We start from the raw sequence: 23,090 nt of genomic DNA on the forward strand, positions 1-23,090 counted from the left end.
TCTGCTAATATGTCAATCTACTTAATAGGTGTTGTTTTCAAATCTTGTTATGTCCATGCAAGTGATAGTAGCATTCTTATTGCTTAATTAGCCGGGCTCTAGAAGTTATATCTCCCCAAACAATTCATAACATACTCTCCCATAGTTCTGCTGTTTTTAATGCATTCAGAATATCATCTGAAAATGCAGCACCTTTATATTTCTTCCCTGTGATTTTCAGGACATGATCAAACAGAGTGAAAAAATTTCCATTAAGCTGTTGAACTTGACTGACAAGCAAGAGAGTCAGGGCTTTTTTTCAACTGGAATGCGGTGGAACGAAGTTCCGCCACCTCTTGTGCGGAGGGCAATCTAAACTCCCCTCTGTTTGGAGATCAGGGGGTGGGGCCACCAGCCATGTGACCATTTTCACCAATGGCAACTTAAACTTTAAAAAACTCCCCCCTTTGTTCCAGCTGACCTGAATTGACGTCATTGTGCGGTCCTGGGAGCATGCATGCACGCGCATGTGGTACCAGGGGCACTACCTCCCACCAAGAGTTGTTTCCTGTGCTGGCAACCCACTGAGTTCTACCACCTCTTTTCCCAGAAAAAAAGCCCTTAAGAGAGTCAAGGCCATAACATTCATCCATAAGTTATCTATTAATTATAAAGATAGATTTTATTGTTGCCTTGGTTTATATCTTTATAAATGTTCATTTGTATTTCAAATAAGCTTTTTTCGCTATCCCCTTTCCCTTCACGGTCTAACTTTTCAATTTACTTTTCCTAGTATGATGTCTTAATGATGCTGAAGGGTAAAACAGGAGTTCTGGTTGATCTTCTAATGTTTTTTCTTAACAGTGGCTAGCATTCAGAAGCTTCCTGCAGCATCTGTTCTAACGGACATCAATTTCCCTATGAAAGGAAGAAAAGGAATGGTCGACTGGGCACGTAATTCAGAAGACAGGGTTGTTATTCCCAAAAATATATTCACCCCTATGTCAACAGGTAACAACCCCCCAGACTTTCTGTCATTGTATTTTTATTAGGACAACAGTGCAGCACTGTGGTCAGAGTAAGAAGTTTGGAAGCCGTGGGTCATGTGTAGCTGGCTACACAAGGGAACCCAGCTCTTCCTTTACATCTTTCCCGAATATACTGTTTGCACATCAAGGGCAAAATAGGGGTTCCTGTCCTCCTTTTGATCCCTGTCTGCCCTTGCTGCCATATCTGCAAGACTACTGTAGTCTAACGCCGTATTAATGTGCATATTTGCACAACTGAAAGAACAGCAGTTAGGAAATGAAAAACGCAGTAGAAAAAGGAGGACAATTCATCTCTGATCCTCCCAGAGATGCAGCTTTTTGCATGAGGAGGGGAATCACTATGGGCTCTGCAGATACTCTTCTGTTCTTTCTAATCATGGCTGGTTCTTGAGTGAGAGTACACGAGCACATACAAACAGGGCCATATCTAGGGGGCAGGGGGGTTGCTTGCCCAGGGCGCCACCAAACAGAGGGCACCAGAGTGGCTGCTGGTTGGGAGTGCATGATCCTAGCCCTCCAGCAGCAGCATGGGCAGCTGCACAGGAGGGCTGGGAGGCTGCCCATGCCACGCTGAGCATCTGACGTGCTGACCGGGCGGGCGGCTTGCCACGTGCTCCCGGCCCTCCAGTAGCAGTACAGGTGGCTGCGCGGCAGGGCTGGGAGATCCACAGCAGCCAGAATGGCAGGCACGCTCCTGGAGGCGCCCTGTATGATGATGTCATGGAAGTGATGTCATCATATACTCCGGGGAGTGCACGCGTGCACTTTATGGGTGCATGTGTGGGGACAGGTGCTGTATCCATGCAGTGTCTTCCGCTGTAAATAATGTTCAGCCTACTCTGATTCATGCAGCTTTATATACAGATGTCTGAGGACCAGCCAGGAGGAGTAAGGAAGAGGAGAGAACTCGTATGAGTTTTATGATTATCCTCTCTCCATGTGTGGATAGATCATGCCCTTTGTTTTTTAAATGTATATCTAAAAATGTGAAGTGCTAACACACCAAACACATCTGTGAAACAAGTACACTTGTCAAGGATCTGGGATTATCTGTGGATCCCTGATGAGAGTTCATTTAGTGGTTGCTGCTCTATAATCTCTGACATGGTCTGTGTGCCATGTTAATATGGACGCCTGCTGCTGTAGTGACTTTCCCTAAGCCAAATGCATTGGTTTGAGATTTCAGAATTAAATCACAGTGGTGTCTGTAATGCCAGATTTCTGCAAAAGAGAGTCTTGTCCTCTTCAGCATTAAAGAGAAAGAAGTCCTCTAAAAATAACTCCCATGGATCTTTCATAATCAAGGCAGAATATATCACAAAATGCTGGCACAGTTTAACTGCCTGTGATGAATCTCACAAAACAGCCAGTCTTCCAAGCACTTTAAATCTTCTGAGATGTTCCAATTGTATAGACTTTTTTCTTCTTTAATATATCATATTACATTTTTATGACAGAATGCCGGGAAATGTATTTCATCTTGCAGTGATGATTTCCTTAAAGACAAAACTTCCTCCACAATGATAAATACCATTCCATGTGCCTATATGCTGACTAAGTTGGGAAGGGTCAGAAAGGCAGCACTTTTAATGTACATGTTGTCTTCTCCCCCCTCCCCCCTTTCATTTTAGAACTAGATGAATCCACTGTATTTGTGCTTGGAGCAGTACTGTACAAAAATCTAGAACTTATTTTACCCACCTTAAGGTAAGTGATGACTTGATGAAACAGCACAATTTATATTGCTTTGAGAGTATGTCCCTAGGGCATGTGGAGTTGAAAACAGACAGTGATTGCCATGGTTTTTTTACACAGCATAGGGCATTCTCGCCCTAAAAATTTCTTAAGAGAGAGATGGACATGGGGTGGCCTGCAGGCCCAGGTTTAGATCACCAGATATTTATTCTGGCCCATTCTCTCCCGCTCTTCTCTACTGCTCAATAGGATCAGCACCAATCGCTTCCCCCCCCCCAAAGGACAGCTAAGAGGCAGTTCAAAGATAAAAGGTGGAAGAAACAGTGAGAGGCAGGAAGTGGAAGTATGATGGCAAAGGGGAGATAAGGTGGTGGCCGCTGAGGGGTTGTAGGAGACGGCAGTAGCAGTAGTGAGGAGAAAAGATCTGTTCTGAGGTGCTATGAAATAAAGTTATTTTCCTGACCTATGCATGGATAATGAGAATGCCATTTTCTCAAATTCTGACAAGAACGGATGATGGCATAAGAAAAAACAAAGGGGCAAACAGACAGAAGTGTATATGAGGGGGGAGAGTGTGTCAGATAGGAAAGACTGCTCAAAGAAAATGTATGTGAAATATTATGCAGTGGTAAAAGTGGATCTTCCATGCCTTTCCCCTTCCTCAGCAGCAATGAAAAGGTGATGCCAGGGTTTGGAGGATCTGTGTGGACCAAAGTCATGCGGCATATGCAGAAGTGGGATATAAATGAGAATAGATTGCCCCTTCTGTGAGCAAGCTCCTGGCAGGGGAGTTAATTAGGATCAGAATAAAAATATTTCATAATTTTAGTTATCTGCATGCCCAAGACTCTTTAAATTGCAAAGAGAAAAAGGATTAGAACAATTTACAGTATCATAGAATTAAGGGATAAAATTAGGGTCTGGGATGTAGCATGCATTCTCCAACACCAATTTTCCCCCAGACTGCTCAGGGAAGGAGAGATAAAAATACTTCCTTCCTTAATTTTTCTGCTCTGGTTCTGGACTTGGTCCTCCTTATCTAGTTCTAAACCTCAGCAGTCATAGTAATTGTACTATAGTGATAGATTGTTGTGTTTCAACGCTTGATAAGCAGGAACCCTGAAACTCAGTGACATCACATTCTTCCACTTTAGAAGAGATTTTCTAAATTATTTGTCCCCCCTGTGTGTTTCTTTATGAGTTGCCTAGTTAGAATGTTGGACTAGGATCTGGAAGACCCAGGTTCAAATTCTCACTCTGTCATGGAAGCTTGCTGGATGACCTTGGGCCTACCACACGCAGCCTAACTTACCTCATAGGATTGTTGTGAGGATAAAATGGAGGAAAGGAGAAAAATGTAACTCACTTTGGATCCCTATTGGTGAGACTGGCAATTAATGTGGGGAACCAACCAACTGTGAAATCCTAAGTACAGTTACTCCAGTCTAAGCCCATTGAGACCAATAATGTAAATAGTGAAAAAGTAATGTGAATAGTTATTTCACTAGCACAACAACTTTCAGCAGCATAATTGTGTATAGAAACTGAATTAGCTGTCCTGTATTTCAAACATTAAATGAATACAGCATTCACTCGGGTTCTGACATAACATCTGCCCTGCATATTTCTTACTCAGGAAAAACTTTTGCTGATTTAATTGATAGTTTTCTGAATAAACAATCATGGAATTAGATTTTTATCATGCAGCTGAAGGTCCTTTACCACACTTCTTTCTGTTTTTCTTCAACCAGACAAATTTGAATGATTCCTGAATTCACTGAGCATGGCATAACATTTGTACATCTCAGGGCATCACTTACCCAAGAGGTTAGGGTTTTGCAATTGTTTCCTGTTTAATGTAAGTTACATGCCAGAAGTTTAAAGCACATACGGAGTGAGCCCTAAATCCCTCCAAGGAAATTTCATCACAGGCCCAGGTTTCTTGGAGTAGAATCACATCAAACCTTGTAAGGAAGTTTTTAAGGGAGGGATCAGTAGACTTATTTTTCCAGCCAGCAATATTCCAAGAGATGATGTTAAAATTAAGGGATGCTGGCTGGCTACTCAGTCATTCAGTTTCCACTATTTGATTAAGTGTCTCATTCTCGTCATGGAATACGCTACCATTTCTCCAAACTTTGCACTCTATTTCCCTATGAGGACGTCTGGACTCTCTGATCACTGACTCCGCCTCCACAGGACACTGTTGAGTTCTTGCCGACACACTCTCCTGAACTGCCTGTGGAGGTGTTGAAATATCAGAGGGGGGAAGAGCATGGTTAATATCAGTTTCCATCACTATCTCGTTACTCTAAGCTTAACCAGCTTGTCCCTCAGTCCCCCCAGTCTGTCAATCAATCCACGCTGTTGATGGTCCAGTAACTCGGTGAACATTTTCAGGACCTCCTCATCAACAAGATCTTCTTCCCGTGTCGACTCTGGGAGGATGATGTTTGAGTTAATCTTATTGATGAGAAAGGCTTCTTTGACTATTTCCTTGGGATGTCCCTTACTTGGGGATGACTTTTGAAATTGGCGCTGTGAGTCTAAAGTGCTTTCCCCCGACAAGAGAGGCTCCACGATACCATTGCCAAAAACATGAGTTGGGAAAATGCCCTTTGCCCTAAGAGACCTTTTGTTCTTCAATAGAAGAGCCGGAAAATGCTAAGTACGGAAGGACAGAAGAACTCTGACTGTCCGGTTCACTCTAGGTAGCACTTCCAGATCCATTAACTCACCTACCTCCAGCCTATCACCCATCAAGACTTTCATATGATTCGTGGCCATTGCTCTGGTACTCCAGTCTGGTGTCCTGCCCCTATAGAGGTAGATGTACAAGCAGATCTTAGAGGCCCACAGAGTTAGCTGTAAAGATTTTTTTTTTTGTAACTATCAGGCTTTTGTCTAGCTTGACTACAAGCCAGGTCTGATTTCTGTGTGGAGCCATACTTTGGGAACATCTTCTTGAGTTCAGCCTGCTTAGTACACTCAGGGACATCCCTGTCGATCGTAGTGCCCTTACTGTTAGTTTGGGATAGAGTTTTGACTTGTTCACTGAGGGCTTCCATCTTATTATGCAGCAGCTGTAGCATTTTGCGAACATGATTCACTCTTCTCGCAGTCAATTGCAGCAGATCAGAAAAATCCTTGTCTGCTTCCAGCAGATCCTCCTTCCCTGCACCACACTGCATCGCAAGGCTCCCTTCCTCTCTCTCACACTCTGCCTCCTCCCTGGACATTAAACCACCAGAAGGGGCAGAGCCCAGCTCTTCTGCTGACGCATCCTGGCTCCCCCCAGCACCTCGAAGCGGCTAGAAGTGGAAATCTGAGGTAGATAATAGTCATCGATTTTTAACTGTTTCGAGAGGGGCGGCAAGAGTTCTTCATCCTGTCTAATGCGCTTACAGGATTTCATCTTGAGAAAAATAAATACCACAAACTAGTTAGCAATATGCTGGCAATAACCCAACAGTATGCTGCAATAGTTTAGAAACTCCACATTCAAGAAGAAGTTCTCTCACAGCTGTAAGCCAGATAATTTACTAAAACACACCAGTCCACGCTGATATCTTCGCGTCTTTCCTGGGAGCCGCCCTCCCTCCAAGAATTTCTTACAGCTGTAACTGTGGCTGTTGTTGAATAGCTTTCGGTAATCTTTCTGCAGCCCAAATCCACTCAAGTGGCGACTAAAATAACACATGTAACATGCAGCCCAATTGTGGTAACTGCAGCACATGCCAGAAGTGTCTTGAGGCATTCCACAGATTCATAAAAAAAAAAAAGCAGAGGCTCATTGAACAAAAACTCTTACAGAATAACTAAAAAGTCAGGGGTTTTTTTATTAAAAAACTCTAACATTCAGCAGGACTTCATTTAGTATATTAAGTCCCTCAGTAAAAAGACTAGATTTATAATGATATATGAACCAAATCAAACTCAATTAGTAGACATTACTGAGTCATAAGGCTTGATGTGGCGTATAAGCAGCCAAGACATTCATTTATTGGAATGGGACAAAACAGACGGAATATCTTAAAACTGATTGGACAGTTTTATGCCTGCTTAATACAAAAAAAAGGACATCTGGATTTATGGGATCTCATCTACACTCTGCTATTTATTGCATGCTTTTGAACCACTTTCCAAGACACTTTCTTTCACAGTATATAGAAATAAATAGATGCAACGGTTCACAATAATATTAATGGTCATTTCATGGCAGCTTCACTACATATGGCAATGGCAATTTGCCTGTTGCCATTAAAACATCTTTAGTAGTGATCTTTCTTTTACCGTCACAGGGAAGTATAGAACTCTAATGTACAGTGTTATTGAAAAGAAGAAAAAACTAAAATGAGATAACTGCAAAATTTATTTGCAATATCTCTGCAAGACAAATATATTGCAATATTTAAGTGTTACCGCTTTTATCTGACATTTGTCTGCAAACAATTGCTTGGAATAGGTATATGCAGTTGTGCTCCTTTGTTATGCAATAGCAAAACCTGGAAAACATAGGCGCTTTTTAATAGAAAAGCATACTGCAGCCAGCCTGTTTTATTCCTTTAATATTGAAATGACCAATAGTGCTCTTACAGTGAAATCCTAAGCAGAGTTACTCCAGTCTAAGTGCGCTGAAACCAGTGAGCTTAACTTGAAGTAAGTCTGCATAGGATTTCACTGTTAGTTGGTGTCTCATGTACACTTGTTTGGGTACATGCATCTCCTTTGTGAGCAAGCTCCCACATTCACTTCAAAGGAATGGGCTTTTGTGTGTGTATGTACAGATGTGGTTCTGATTCTAATGAACGGGGAAGGTCTTGAAAAAGAGGGAGCTCCATGCAATCCTCATTTAACTTGATCCATAAGGAGGCATTGGGTTGGGTTACCATTTCTATGTTCATTTTGATATAATTGGAAATGAGAATATCACAAACGGGAAGCCACAAGTGGGGGTATCTCGTTTCCTTATTCTCCACTATTTCCCCCACTATTTACTCTTTCCTTCCATTTTTTCCTCTTTCCCTTTCCAGTTGTATCATGGGTAACCCCCATTCTGGGTGACACCTCACTTTCCCCTATAGAACCATCCCTACACTATTTCCTCCTTCCCTCCTCCTTGCAACCCCCATATTCTCACCCTTCTGTATTTCCTTCTTTTCACTCACCAATCAACCTAACTTTTATCTGCCCCGCCATCATCAGCTTCAATTATTATATTAGGGTTGCCAGCCAACTGCCCCCAGCTGCCACTCCTGCCACCACTCACCTGGCTCAAAGCCAAAGGAGAGAGAAAAACTCTCACTGAGGGAACAAAAACCAGTTACTACATATATAAATATTTATAAAGTGCTCTAGTGCCAAAGTGCTAATAAATATCAATAAATATCATAGTTATAACAATGTAGACTCTCATATCGATAAGTACACAACCTAAGCAGACCAATAAATTATGTCTGTAAACAGTAAACAGTATGTATAAAGCCGCCAGACAATGCGAAATACCATTCAAAACACATCAAAGACACAGTGGCTGTTATTGGCCCACTGGGAGGTGTCCCAGTGCTCTTAATGGCCAATCCACTCCTGCCTGTAAAGTAAATTAGGCTAAGAATGTATAACTGGCCCAAGGTCACCTAGTGAATTTACATGGCAGAATGGGGATTCAAGGTCCTAGCCTGAAACTCTAACAAGCAACAACTATTCCACACTGGCTTCTATAAGGTGCCTGCTGTTGAACAGTAGCAAGCAGCCAGGCCTGGGTGAATCCTGCAAGCCACTTGGTATCAAATCACCCAGTGGTTGCTTCTGGACCTGGTTCCAATGAATCCTCCCTCAAAGGCCAAAACAGCCCTGGAAAGTACCCTGCCCCACCCCTACCTTTTTTGGACAGAAACCAAGCCTGAAATTCTGGCAAAACTTGTGGTTGCCTGGCAACAACCACTGAGGGCATCCATTTCTTAGAGCTATAGGCACTCCTTTTATCATTTTTTTTAACTCCCAGGTTTTTCTCCAACCCTTTTCACATTTGTAGAAATATCTGTCTTGTCCATTCACTGCTCCAGTCTCCAGATTTAAGTCTCCTCAGTTTGGCCAGGTTGAGAATCAGATATATGAATTGATTTCTACATTTGTTATAGACAAAAAATATTAACAGGCTTTGATTTGTTGACAATATTTTAGTTTTGTAAGAAACAGTGCAACAAATTATAAAATATCCTGTAGCTGTAAGAGCAGTTCAGTCAGAGATGTATCAGGAGTGATGTCAGAATGAGCAACATTTGCAATCACACAAGGACTGTATTATTCCAGTCCTCATACTGATTGCTGCTCATCCAAATGGGTCAGTATAGGTGAAACAAAAACCAGTACAAAAAAGAGCAGGAGAGTTGAATCTCTCTAGCGGTAAGTCTTTATGGTGTCTTCCGACACTTCTTCTGCCACACTTCTGCTAGTGTTGCTGGCACAGGAGAATGGTTCAGAAGTACCATTGAGGGAGAGCAGGGAAGGCACAGGCCCTCCATGCCCTTTGTATTCCAGGCCATGTGCCATTATTCATTCTGTAGATGATGCATTACTGCTTATAAACAAATGTTCAAAATACACTCAGGTAGAGGGAGTGCAATTAAATTAAAAAAGTAATATCCAAGAACAAGTGTTTAAATCTTGTTGTGAGAATATTCTCCCCTCCAAAATCTGAAACAATGCTCTTGAGAAGCTAATGCCTGTGAATACCCTCAGGCATGAACTACAAAAAGCAATAAAAAGGTCAAAATTTGGAGGTAACAGTTCTTTAAAATGAGTGAACTTATTAAGGCTGTTGTCCAACAAATACTACACGAAATCACCTTTAAAATGAATGGAGCTATTCTGATATAAGTTTGATGATCACAGCCTAAGGGACCAAGAACTTGATATTAACTCTCCTAATGATATCAGTGGGCATTAGGTCAAGCCCTGGCCTTACAAATACGAATTCCAATGGAATCCAGCAGGGCCATGTCAGTATAAGTGGTCTGTGAATTGACCCTTTAGATATTTTTGAACAATGCAGTTTCTTATTCACTTATGAAACAGGATGATTTTAAGGCTTCTGTGCTATATATCAGGGGGGAAATGATCCTAAGGAAACTCTCCTTGCTGTCATCTATCTTCTTAACTTTTTCAGTTAGCAGTCAGCAAAACAGCCACTCTGGAGCATTGCAAGAAAGATGTTTGTTGTGTGTAAAACAAGTCTACTAAGTCTACTTTGAGATAAATGAATTTATAACCATTTAAAGATTTGCCTGAAGGTCTGCATTGTCAATCTGCCCTTTAAATTGATGAATCATACCCAAGAAATGGTACTTGAGTCAGCAGTCTGCCTCTTAAATCATTGCCATGTCCGATAAGAGGGACAATTGTATTTATAATAAAAGTAGGAATTTATTTTTAGTTTACATTCTTATCCTTATATTTGTTCAGATTCTTCACACTAGTTATTTGATTGCATAAATTATGGTTGTATTTAATGTTTTTAACTGTTTTTTTTTCCAGAAATTATACAGTTGTTAATTCCAAAATCATTGTGGTTACCATAAGACCTGAACCCAAAACATCTGATTCTCTTCTAGAGATAGAATTAGCTCATTTGGCTAATGTAAGTATCTATCTATAGATATTCATTTTATTCTTTTAATGTTCTGTTATGTCTTCAGAATGATTTTTTCAGGACCATCTTCAGGGAAATTCTTCGTTAATATGTTTGTTTTGCTAAGTTTGCTTCCATTTGCTCTTTTAGCAGCTTGTTTGTCCCTTGCAGTATCTGTAAAATCAACATTTCATACCTTTCTTTTTTTGTTCCATTATATAATACAGAATTGTATCTATTATTCAAAGCATAAAATTGCCTGAATGTATCGTGTCTCTCAAGCAGTTCAGTTTCAGTCAACTAAACAGAAAACTATTTTATTTACTCCTCAAATAATTGCTTCCTATTTTCTTGTAAGCGAGTCTTCAGGCTATCCTATATAACATGGTGGAATTGATACTGTGATGATTAGATATTAGATATGACTTTGCGATAAGGAACAAATGAATAGTTTTGTCTTACTGTCAGTTGGTGCTTAGAATCACTGTACAACCACCTAAATCCCATAGTAGAAGAATAGATATTCACTACTCATTATGTAATAAGTGACACAAATTTTGCCCCTGAAAGCTCTTATGGACGTAATTGCCCCTGCCCGGAAGGCCCTGATTTGCACGACAATTTCCCTTCCCCTTTTTATAGGGGATTAATGATGGGAATTAGATCTTGACTCATTCAGCACCCATCACATACAAGATATTAGGTATGGTTTTCTTGCCTGTTCTTTGAGGAAAACTGAGGACAGTTCCAAACCAACTTCCAGTACTAGAGAGCATAGACTTCCTGAAATGTACAACCCCCCAAAACCTCCTAACTCCCTTTCTTAGTTCTATTCAATTTGTTCTTTGTGCTTCAAAGCACCCTGGCACCTGGGATTTGTCAAGCCCTGCTGTAGGGATATTTGAATGCCAGCTGCTTCAGATCACATCTTGATCAGTTGTTGAAATCAAGCAGCCAATTTTTCAATTATTGGTTCAAATGCTTACGACTCATTTGCAGCTGTTCAAAGCGTTGCCTTACTCTTCCCCAAATCAGCACAGTACGACATGATGAACATTCACACATGCATGTGGTCATGGAGCCCGATGGAGCTTGCTCCTCCCTGCCTTAGTCACTGCTGCATAGTGTGTCATTCTGCAGTCAAAACACAAAGCTTAATCAATCATCAAACATATGAGTGCTGGCAAATCAGTGCTGTGTTGTTGTCATTCCTTAAATCCTACCATTCTCTGCTCTTTTCTGTATTCCTTAATGGTGGTAATGGTTGCAGATTTCTTTGGATTAGGAGGATATTGGCACATGGGTGATTTTGCAAAACACCATGGTTTGGTGCTTCCCTCTTTGTTATTCCCATTTAAAAAATTTAAATGAAAATTTAAAAATAAAATTATACAGTAGAGTGAGAAGCACCCAAAATAGACAAAGAATGTATTGAAAGAAACACACTCTGCCTGATTCTGCCAGGCAAAAAACCTGCCTTGCAGGTTTCAGAAAAGCCATTCCCTATTCTTTCTACTGTGCAACTTGTGTCATCAACAAGGACTGCTCTGATTGGCTGCTTTTACACATTCAAGCAATTAAACTTTATCAAGCTCAATTACTATGCAGCCACAAACCTGATGAACTGAACACGTCTGGGGATCATCTCACCCTACTTGCAGCTGGCAAACCAGGTAAATTCGACAGTCGAATTTATTCACCACGAGATATGTGACATCTCTTATGTACTGTAAGGAAGATTCCATGTTGGAAGTGGCACTCAGATCACATATAATGATTGCATGCATGAGGTTTCCACAGCATAAACAGGCCATGTGCATACTCTTGGAAGCCACAGACAGTTCATGCATGAAACAGCTGCTGCTGTGTAATTATCTCATGTTGGTGTAATTGTCCACATGTCAACTGTCATTATGTCAATTATATGTTCTTTACAATGTAGAAGAGTCTCTGTAGGAATTTTGTAATGCATGAAGCATCCTTTGTAATACATACAGTATATAGTAGTACTACTATATACTGTCTGGCTTCTTGGGGAGCCACTGTTTGTCCTACTTGGGAAACTTAAGCATATCAGTACATGTAAGTTTCCCAGTGGGCAAACCGCCATTCATCAAGACCATTTCAGATGAGAAAATGACATGGGGAGCAAACTTAAGCTCATTCTTCTCACACACCATGGTTTTAATCCAAATGGCCCTATGCGTACCTAGGAATTAAGTTCCCAGCAGGGAAGTCCCAGGAAACATCTGTTTAAAATTCAGATAAGATATGTGGACATTGTAGCATGTGAATTGGCCCTAAGACATGAAGCCCTGTCAGCACCTAACAAAAGCTGAAATGTTTGATCGCAAGAATGTGGCTTCCGTAGATTTAGTAAAAGGGAGGGGTCAATGTGTTGAGATAAAAAGAAGAAGAAAAAATCAAAACAATAGCACTAAACTGTGTATCAGTGTTGGTATCGATAAATAAATTCTATATAAGCAATTTTAAAAAATGGCACAACATCAAGGCCATAAGAAGGTTAGACTAAGGTCTTTGAAAGCCATTTTTAGAAGCAGTTTTTCGGCTTGTTTATTTTATTGTACTTTTCAATAATCTACTGACATAGCATTTTCCTCTCTGCCAATTCTTTAAAAAGTTTATTAGCTTGATTCTGGCAGCAGAAAATGCAGGGCATTGATTGTCATTTGGCTTTGTCCACCTTTCTGTAACAGGATATTAATGACTACCATATTAGCACAGGTCCAGAAAGTGCTGACAAGGCAGAAGGACAAGAGCCCTGTCAATAACATCCTGGGGAAAGTGTTGTTTTCTTTTGGCTTAGTTTGAATCCAAAAATGTCAGTTTTTTCTGCAAATGGTGGGTCTGGTGTTGCAATCAAGCCCATTCAAAATGGTGGAGGGGGAGGAGGGGAGGCTTCTGAGAGCAAAGATAATCTACACAGAAATCGTAGCCTAATGTACACCAGCTATCACTTCTTAACTTTTGTATAAATATAATCAGCTTTCCATCAAATTTTAAGTAAATTGCATTGACATTGGTGGAATTTAGTGCACAGAATTTCATAGTTGATTATACCCTTAAAACTTGTTCCTAAAGCCTTTTTCACAACTACAATTAAAACAGTATTTGTAATTTGCTCTTCGGGGCCAGTTTGTATTATATTGTTGCATGGTTGTTGATTCCCTATGGCTTCACCCCCCTCTATTGCCGTAATATATTAAGCACAGAAATCACAAGGTAGTAAATCACATTTGTTTGCACCATACTATTGCTGCTGGTCTGAGTGAGTTGTGCTGCTGGAATTCTCATGTCCCATTTGATACATCAATATATATTTACACAACATTTATTTAATAAATTATCAGAGCAGCGTAGGATAACAGCAACCACACCACTTATTTAATGTATAAATAAGGGGTTATTATTAGTGAAGTGGTGTGTGGCAGAAACTGGACAGTAGCTCCCCCCACCCCCGCAGTTGTTATTGGCACAGAACAACTGGAGAGGACTCCCAATCTGCAGTTCAAATTATAGGGGCTTGTTTCCATGTGCCCTTTGTCTTGTCTTTGTCTAACTTAGCCTGATATAGTCTTAGTCAGTCTACTTGGGTCCTAGAAGCCTGAAGAAATGCACCTCAGAGGAGGGCAGAGGCTTACCCATCCCTTTAACAAGGAAAATGGGAGAGTAAGTTAACTCAAGCAGAATTCAACAGAGTGTAAGTTAACTCAAGATAGCATCGTTTTATGTTTATTTACGCTAGTGAAATCCTACTATATTTCCTTTTTCTGCAAGTTGATTCATAACTATCTGTCTGTCCTACTTAATTAAGATGTTTAGTGGAATAAAGATTTTCTGGAAACCCAAGTGCTTGATCCTTAGGGGAAAGGAATCCCATGCTTAGATGACATCCACCCACTTGCCCTCGTAGATTACTCATGCCACACAAGAGCCCAGCCAGCCATGGAAGGATAGCTGTGTCTCAAATTAAGAAGGAAACTAAGAAGGAAAGCAGGGGTGGGTGGAGCAAGCAGCCCGGAAGGATGACCTTGACATCTTTTCTCATGTACACATGCCTAGCCAAGGCAGTCCAGAGACAATCTCTTCTAATATTATACAGGGAAAATCTCAACTGAAACACCTCTGGTGGCTTTGTCTACTACCTGGTTCTGACACAGATGGAGAGAAAGAGCTTGAACTGAATAAAGTTTTCCCCATAAATTCTGTTTCCTTGGTGACTTAGCAGCAATGCTGAGTTGGTAGTGGCAAGCAAAAGGGAGAGACATAAATGCCAGGGGAGATGAGGATCCTGATAAAGGGAGAGGCCATCAAGTGTGATCCTAAGCCCTTCTCCCCACTGCATTGTTTTAAGTTAGCACAAATATGTTACATGAGCAGCACTCCTAATACTTCCAGTGGCAAATGTAAGTAATAAGAATGGAACGTGTCTACAATGCAACACCATAAATCACATTGGAACACTAGAAATATAGCAATATTATGTCAACACTCCATTAGAGGTTACTCTGGTATTGAGATTTTCCTATTGTCTTTATGTAACAAAGTTTCATTATTATTACTGGGTTAAGAAGGAGTCAGATTAACAATAGCAGTTGAAAATACTGTCCCTAAGTAATCAGTATCTTTCTTTTGTTTCACCTATATGCTTAATGATTTTGTATTTTTCTTTTACAATAATTTACCAGAATTAGAGACTAGATGGTAATTTTTGTAATTAAAATGTCTTCACGCAGTTCAGTTTGTCTTTGAACTTTGTACATTACTTAATAAAATGAAGATAATTTTGCTTCATCTTTAGACCTTGAATGCTCTACATTAATAGCTTGCAGAGCAATCTTGGTCATGCTGCCAATTAAACAGGCTAATCATTTAATTAAATTACTGAAACTAAAATCTTTGAATTTTTAGTCAGGTACTCATATTACTCCAAGTAAGAATTCACTGTGATATATAATTTATAAATTATTCCTTTATTGTAAAAGCTACGAAGATGCCTACTGCACAGAAAATAATAGCTGTGCCCAGAGGACAGAAGAGTAGGACACCACACAGTTGTCACTGTGCTGGTGCTGGTACAGCAGAAAAGGAATGCCTGTGTATTGACAATAGAGAATAGGGTCTGCCCCTTTAAAAGACTACATTTCCATCTAGTAAGCTGTGACGGAAAAGTGCTGATGAAAATTCTCCACTGGCAGTCTACTTGTTTCAGGACAATTCAAAATACTGGTGCTTACCATCAAAGTCCTAAATAACTTGGGGGACAGGGTATTCTTTTAGGTGCCAGGCCAAACTGTTCTGTTTGCCCAGGATTTTAATTAAGGGGTTGTCATTTTACCACCAGTTTAATAGTGTGTTTTAATTTGGAAACTAATATTCATTTTAAGCTGCATAATTATTTATGATTCTATGCTCTAGTTGGTTGTTTTATGATGGGTCTAAAAAATCTTACTATGTAAAAGCAAAATCAAAAAGAGTCCAGTAGCACCTTTAAGACTAACCAATAAAGGTGCTACTGGACTCTTTTTGATTTTGCTACTACAGACTAACACGGCTAACTCCTCTGGTACTATGTAAAAGAGTAAGCATGTTCAAGACGACTCACTTCCTACCCTGGTTCACCACCAGAGGGCGCTGTTGGGGCAGGAAACCCAGGCTGGGAGCAGGAGTGGAGCAGGTGGCAATGCCTGCGCCACACCTTCACCTGCCCGGGATCAGGAGTGGAAGAAGAGGCAGTGCTCGACCCCCCACATTCACCCGGCCGAGGTCAGAGGCAGAGCAGATGGCAATGCCCACTCCACCTTCACCCAGTTGGGATCAGGAGCGGAGCAGATGGAAATGCCCACTCCCCACCTTCACTTGACTGGGATCAGGAGTGGAACAGGAGGCAATGCCCGCCCCCTGCCTGCACCTGGCCAGGATCAGGAGTGGAGCAAGTGGCAAAGCCCACCCGCCTTCACTCTGGCGGAATCAGGCTTGGAGCAGGTGGCAATGCTCGCCCTTTGCCTTCACATGGCTGGAATCAGGAGCAGAGCAGGAGGTAATGATGACTGCCACCCGCCTTCACCTGACCAGAATCAGGCACAGAGTAGGTGGCAATGCCTGCCCTCCCCCCCCCCACCTTCACCCAGCTGGAATTAGGAGCAGAGTAGGTGGCAATGCCTGCCTCATGCATTCACCTGGCTGGGATCAAGAGTGGAGCAGGTGGCAATGACCACCCTCTGCCATCACCCAGCTGGGATCAGGAGGGGAGTATATGGCAATGCCTACCCCCCACCTTCACCTGGCCAAGAGCAGGAGTGGAGCCGGAGGAAATGCTCACCCTTGCCTTCATCCAGCCAGGAGCAGGACCAGAGAAGGTGGCAATGCCCACCCCACCTTCACCCAGCTGGGATCATGAGTGGAGCAGGTGGCAATGCCCGGCCACCACCTTCACCCAGCTAGGAGCAGGAGCAGGGCAGCTGGCAATGCCCATCCTCCACCTTCACCCAGCCAGGAGCAGGAACAGAGCAGCTGGCAATGCCCGCCCTCCACCTTCACCCAGCCAGGAGCAGGAGCAGAGCAGCTGGCAATGCCTGCCCCCTGCCTTCACCCAGCTGGAATCAGGAGTGGAGAAAGTGGCAATGTCTGCCCCCTACCTTCACCCAGACAGGATTAGGAGGTGAGCAGGTGGCAATGCTCACCCCCCTTCACCTGGGCAGGTGAAGCCATGGAGCAGGAAGCAGTGCCTATCCCCTTTCACTTGGCTGGGATCAGGCGCAGAACAGTTTGCAATGCCTACCCCCCTTCACCTGGTTAGGATCAGGAGTGGAGCAGGAGGCAATGCCTACCCCCCCACACCTTTACCTGGCAGGGATCAAGAGGGGAGCAGGTAGCAATACCCACTCCCTGCCTTCACCTGGCCAAGATCAGGCATGGAGGAGGAGGCAGTGCCTGCCCGCCTGCCCTCCCCTTTCTAGAGCCCATTGGGTTTTTTCTCACAACGGGCTTTGTTGCTAGTTGAAAATAATGCTCCAGAAATGCAGTGCAGGGGATTTTTTTTTTCAGATTTAAAAAACATTTTATTTAGAAAAAAATTGGCTGCCCAGGGTTGGGATGTATACACAACATCATGTGGAAACTGAAAAACACAGACACAAGTTGGGATACCTGAAATGGGGAAAATCCTCCAGATGAAAGCAGCCAGTGTCCTTGCTAACACGCTTTCCCACCCAAGTGCTGGTAAATTTTGTCATATCTGTTACCTCACAAAGGGAGATATGAGGCATTGTATCTCCTATAGAAACCCCTAGGCACTTGTGACTGATAAATGTTCTGTGGGGAAACATTATACTAACAGGCCACCAAGCTCCCAGGACACCAGAGATGCTTCTTTAGCTGCTGTGTTCTTATATCTACTTCCCTTTTATCCATTGAAGTGTCTTTGTTTGACATCCTTATTCTTCCCAAGCTACGGTCTAGCTTTGTATGACATCCTTACCTTCTCCCAAGTGTGCACTGTACTACTTCAAACTATTAGCCATGCTTTCTCAAATATAGGTCATGAAACTTTCCTCTGAAAAGTACACCACAGACTCCCTGAACTCTTACTAATGGTGTAATCTTTCTTTCTGTTCTCTGTTTCATTCATGGCTTTATCCATTCAGGCTCTGTATATGCAAAACCTGCACTTCATGATTTCCACCAGCTTCAAGAATAGCCCAAGAAGCAGCTACCAAATATCTTCAGTATTTCATAATGCCTCATCAATCCTTTCATACGAATCAGGTTGCTCTCCCCCAAATGAATTTATATCACCTAGAGCAATTTTCTTCTGAATGAATGAATGTCGGGCTTTTTAAACCTTTTGCACATCCTGGGCCCAAACCATCAAGAAAATCTGTACCTCAAAACTCTTTCTGTGCCTAGGTTCACCAAGTCTACTGTTCTGAAAGTATGAGATCATTGTGTCATCAGAGTAAATAGTTTATTATTTATTTATTTATTTATTTATTTATTTATTTATTTTATCTTATTTATACCCCACCTTCCCCACAGATGGGCTCAGGGCGGCTAACGACATTTAAAAAATACATTAAAAGTCACAAAAACATAAAATCAATAATATTTTTTTAATCATTAAAATAGTCCAGGAGTAGGCTATTTAAACGTATTGGGAGTCCATATATGGGCATAGCAGATGGCTGAGGGCAGCCCCAGAAAAAGTGGTAGCCTTAGATGGAAGAAGGAGGACACCTGCTGGCACTCAGCCTAAGGCCTGGCAGAACATCTCCGTTTTACAGGCCCTGCGGAACTGTAACAGGTCCCACAGGGCCCGGATTTCCAGCAGAAGAGCGTTCCACCAGGCCGGGGCCAGAGCAGAAAAAGCCCTGGCCATGGTTGAAGCCAGATGGATGTCCTTCGGGCTGGGGACCACCAGGATTTGCTTGTCTGCAGAGTGCAACACCCTGCAGGGGACATAATGGAAGAGGTGGTCCTGGAGGTATGCAGGTCCCAGTCTGTGAAGGGCTTTAAACACCAAGGTTAATATCTCGAACCAGATACGGAACTCCACTGGGAGCCAGTGCAGCTGGCACAGCACAAGATGAATGTGCGCTCGGATTGGCATTCCAGTAAGGATGCGTGCCACTGCATTCTGGACCAGCTGTAACTTCTGGGTCAGGCCCAAGGGCAGCCCAGTGTAGAGTGAGTTGCAGTAGTCTAGCCTGGAGGTGATCGTTGCATGGATTATTGTGGCCAGGTCTCAGGGCAAAAGATAGGGCGCCAGCTGCCTGGCCTGTCGAAGATGAAAAAAGGCAGACCTGTCAACAGTCGTGACCTGGGCCTCCATTGAAAGTGTGGCATCCAAGGTCACACCCAGGCTCCTCACCGTCATCTAAGGTTTCAATTGTACCCTATCGAGGGCTGGGAGCAGGGTCCCCAACTTGATCGTCCCACGACCCAGACACAGAACCTCCGTCTTCAGGGGATTCAATTTCAGGCAACTCTGATGTAACCATACCATCACAGCCTCAAGAACCTTGGCCAAGGAATCCAGAGCAAGAACAGACTGGCCGACCATGAGCAGATAGAGCTGAGTGTCATCCACATACTGGTGACAACCCAGCCCAAGGCTATGGGCTAACAGGGCGAGGGGGCACATATAGATGTTAAATAGCATCGGGGAACGAATCGCCCCCTGAGGAACGCCACATACCAAAGAATGGCGAGCGGACTTCTGTTCCCCGAGTGCCACCCTCTGTCCCCGATTGCGAAGGAAGGTGTTCAGCCATTGCAGGGCTGTTCCATGAATCCCCACATCAGCAAGGCGGTGAGTCAGAAGATTATGATCAACCATGTTGAACGCTGCTGTAAGATCTAAAAGTATCAGCAGTGCCGACTCGCCCAGATGTTGCCACAGATCATCTGTGAGGGCGGGCAGAGCTGTCTCTGTACCATGATCAGGCCTGAAGACAGACTGGAATGGATCCAGAATAGAGGCATCATCTAGGTATTCCTGCAGCTGTTATGCTACTGCCCTCTCAATTACCTTACCTAGGAACAGAATATTCGAAACTGGGTGGTAATTAGCTGGATCAACAGGATCCAGTGATAGTTTCTTTAATAAGGGCCGCACAACTGCCTCCTTCAGTGAGTCTGGAAAAAACCCAGAACTCAGAGAAAGATTAATGATGTCAGCTAATGGTGCCCGAATCCCATCACTGCCAGTTTTCACCAGCCATGATGGGCACGGGTCCAGTGGGCATGTGGTAGGTTTCACAGCATGCAGGACCCTGCCTACCTCCTCCTGGGAGAGTGGCCTGAATTGATCTAATATCAACCCTGAGGACGACCAAGGGGCCTCCAGTACACATACTGCATCAACCATGGTGGACAGATCCCGGCGGAGTGACAATAGTTAATAGAGCAAGTTCTCTAACTTCATTAATTTATGAAAACTATGTTTTCTGATTCAAGCATATAAGGAGCATTTTACCAGCTTTCATCCACTGGGCGTAAACTGGTCAATCAATTAAAAGTGGCAAGATCTTGAGGAATGCTCATGGTCAGTCTCTCCAGTCTGAGTTAGTCTGACCTGGGCTGGAGCCTAAAATGGAATGTTGTGTAAAGTGCTTGAAACATAGCTTCCCAAGCAGCTTTATTCTTTTTTCTCAGTGACAGCAGTTGGCCAAGGTCATTAGACTTTGGAGTGAATGAACCAGACTGTATTCTTGGCAAATGGTAACTTGTGGAAAATTCACTTTGAAAAATGCCTCTATTGTTCTTATGTTCTTATGTTTTCAGTTGACACTGTTGGGAAATTGTGGGTTTTGCTTTAGTTTGCAACAAATAAGGAAAAGATAGAAGCAGTGGGAGTGTTCAAGGGGAGAATGGACAGGCAGAGGACAAGTCTGAGCATCTCTTACATAGAATGAAACTAAAGTTTAGCTTGACATCAGAGTCAAGCTGCTATAATTGCTTCACCCTGCCCCTTCTCCTTTCCCAGGGGGAAAGAATCTGTGGGTTGTTTCTTGAGCATGAACTCTAGGTACATTGTCTTTGTGAACAGCTTCCATTCAGAACTGAGAGAAGTTTTGTCCTAATACGTTTTCTGGGTATTCATTGATAATCTGCTATGTCTTTCAGTAAATAACATATTCTGGTTTTTTTCCAGGGCACACTGAACCCCTATTGTGCACTGTGGGATGATTCAAAAATGTAAGTAAAAATTGTTTACTTCTATTACTTAGGATTTAAAATTCCAAATCACATCAGAATGTTTTGAGTAGCCAGTATATTTAAAAGCATGATTATGATTTGATAGAAATTTACTGTGCATGGAATTAAGTCATCATAGTGCTGATTCAATGCAAAAACAGGTTTTTGCTTTTGATATAATACTGAAGTATCAGAAGTCTAACCACCTTAACCACTATTTGATATTACATCGATTGATTAGAAACTTATTGTGCCCATGTTGTTGAAGATTTAAACACTCATATGTGCATGAAAATCTTTATAAATTCATGTGATTTTAAGATGAATCTTCATGAATGAAATGTCTGTGTTTGCTATTGTTATTATTAAGCTCTTTGCTGGGCAGCATATTGTTGAGTACATTGTCAACCTTTTAAATAACAAAAATATTTCCTATGGTTCATATGATGGATTTTAGTTATTGGTTTCAAAAATTATATCCTGAAATATATTTATTAGCAATCACTCTCAGATTTATCAAATAAACAACTTATTCATATAGCAAAGTTGTATATGATACTGTAATAAAAAGCGCAAAGCATATTACAATGTCATAGAGTGTTCATGGACGTATTTCCACATGATTGGTAGAAATTGGCATAATTATTGTAGATATAGTTGTTCAGGGTATTTTTCTCATTAAAATCCATGGGCATGTTTTAACTGAATAAGAAGTTTGGCATTGGGGACTATGATTTAATTAATTGTGCTGTGTATGAGGAAATTGTACTGTTTGTTTATTCTCCTTGTAGACCTTCTACGTATGAATTGTAGTGCAGTCCTAAACAGAGTTACATGGTACTACGTCTATTGAAGTCAGTGGGCTTAAAGCTCTGCTTAGGATGGAACTGTTAGGGAATAAAACTAGTTTTTGATGGCTGAATGATTTTTTACCCCTTCAAGGCCCCTTTTCCAATAGGAATGATGCTTGATGTTTTGACAGTGACTTGAAAAAGATTAATTAATGGTGTCAGTCCACCAAACCTCGTGTCAGAAGTGGCTCTTGGTGGCATACAACAAATATATCTTAAGACCTGCTCAGCTGAGAATGAAATTGCAACTCCCTCAGTCATTTTTTCCTGTAGTTTTTATTTAGTTCAATGAAAATGCATAAACAACTGCATATGCACAGGTTATCACAGTATACAACAAATGTACATATAATAATCACTGTAATGCTAAGATCTGTCTATAATACTAAGATCTGTCTGTAATACTATGCTTAGATTAGACAGTAATGATTTCATTACTATAGAGGTGTTTTTCCTAACAGCCAAGTGATTAAAAGCATATATTCCCATTGTTTCAAATATAAGTTTTGGAAACAATATGGAGGAGTCCGTGCAATGCTGGTGTTCAGTTAAAGTCCTATAAATTAATAATTTCTGTATGCACCTATTTTTTTTCCTTTCCCCTATACAAATAATGACAGCAGAAACACACTCATTTTCTTCTTTCCTTCATGCATATGATGAAAGAAGGAACATATTCTTAATATTGTCTAGGGGGCAGAATTGGCTCTTATAAGAAACACAAAACTGACAGTGAAAGTGATAAGCCCATACTGAGTTTTCCTCCTCTGCCTTTCTTAATGTGTAGTGCAACTTACTTTATATTTCTTAACATTATGCATATACCTGTCAGTGGCAGGCAATGATAAAAAAGTAAGGAGTAGGAAATACTCATGGTATAATGGCACCAGTGCTCAGAGGAAGTTGTACTACAGTTTACAGAGGGAAATCAAGGACTCGACACAATGGGGCTATCGTCTTGGTAGCAGACTAGAGTTGTGAGGCCTTCCACTATGGCAAAAGGCTTCTCACTGGCAGTGCTCACCAGCTTCATGTGAGCCATGATGTCACTTCTGGGAAAACCCGGAAGTGACGTCACATAGCTCTAGGAATATCTGGAAACTATATAGTTTGCATTTTCATTGATTCCTAGAGCAACATGATGTCACCTCAGAGGTTGCCTACTCT

The 23,090-nt window shown here is 41.8% G+C and overlaps 1 protein-coding gene across 1 annotated transcript in view; it reads left to right on the plus strand.

Annotated features, from left to right (window-relative positions):
• ADGRB3 (adhesion G protein-coupled receptor B3) overlaps nucleotides 1-23,090 on the plus strand; it is a 654,643-nt gene that overhangs the window by 358,612 nt on the left and 272,941 nt on the right. Inside the window, exons 12-16 of the mRNA XM_054979153.1 lie at nucleotides 844-982; nucleotides 1,657-1,667; nucleotides 2,660-2,735; nucleotides 10,260-10,362; nucleotides 21,029-21,072. Coding sequence (XP_054835128.1) covers nucleotides 844-982; nucleotides 1,657-1,667; nucleotides 2,660-2,735; nucleotides 10,260-10,362; nucleotides 21,029-21,072 — 373 coding nt within the window. The remainder of the gene's footprint in view (nucleotides 1-843; nucleotides 983-1,656; nucleotides 1,668-2,659; nucleotides 2,736-10,259; nucleotides 10,363-21,028; nucleotides 21,073-23,090) is intronic.

Source organism: Eublepharis macularius, chromosome 1, assembly GCF_028583425.1.
Source record: "Eublepharis macularius isolate TG4126 chromosome 1, MPM_Emac_v1.0, whole genome shotgun sequence".
Taxonomy (NCBI): domain Eukaryota; kingdom Metazoa; phylum Chordata; class Lepidosauria; order Squamata; family Eublepharidae; genus Eublepharis; species Eublepharis macularius.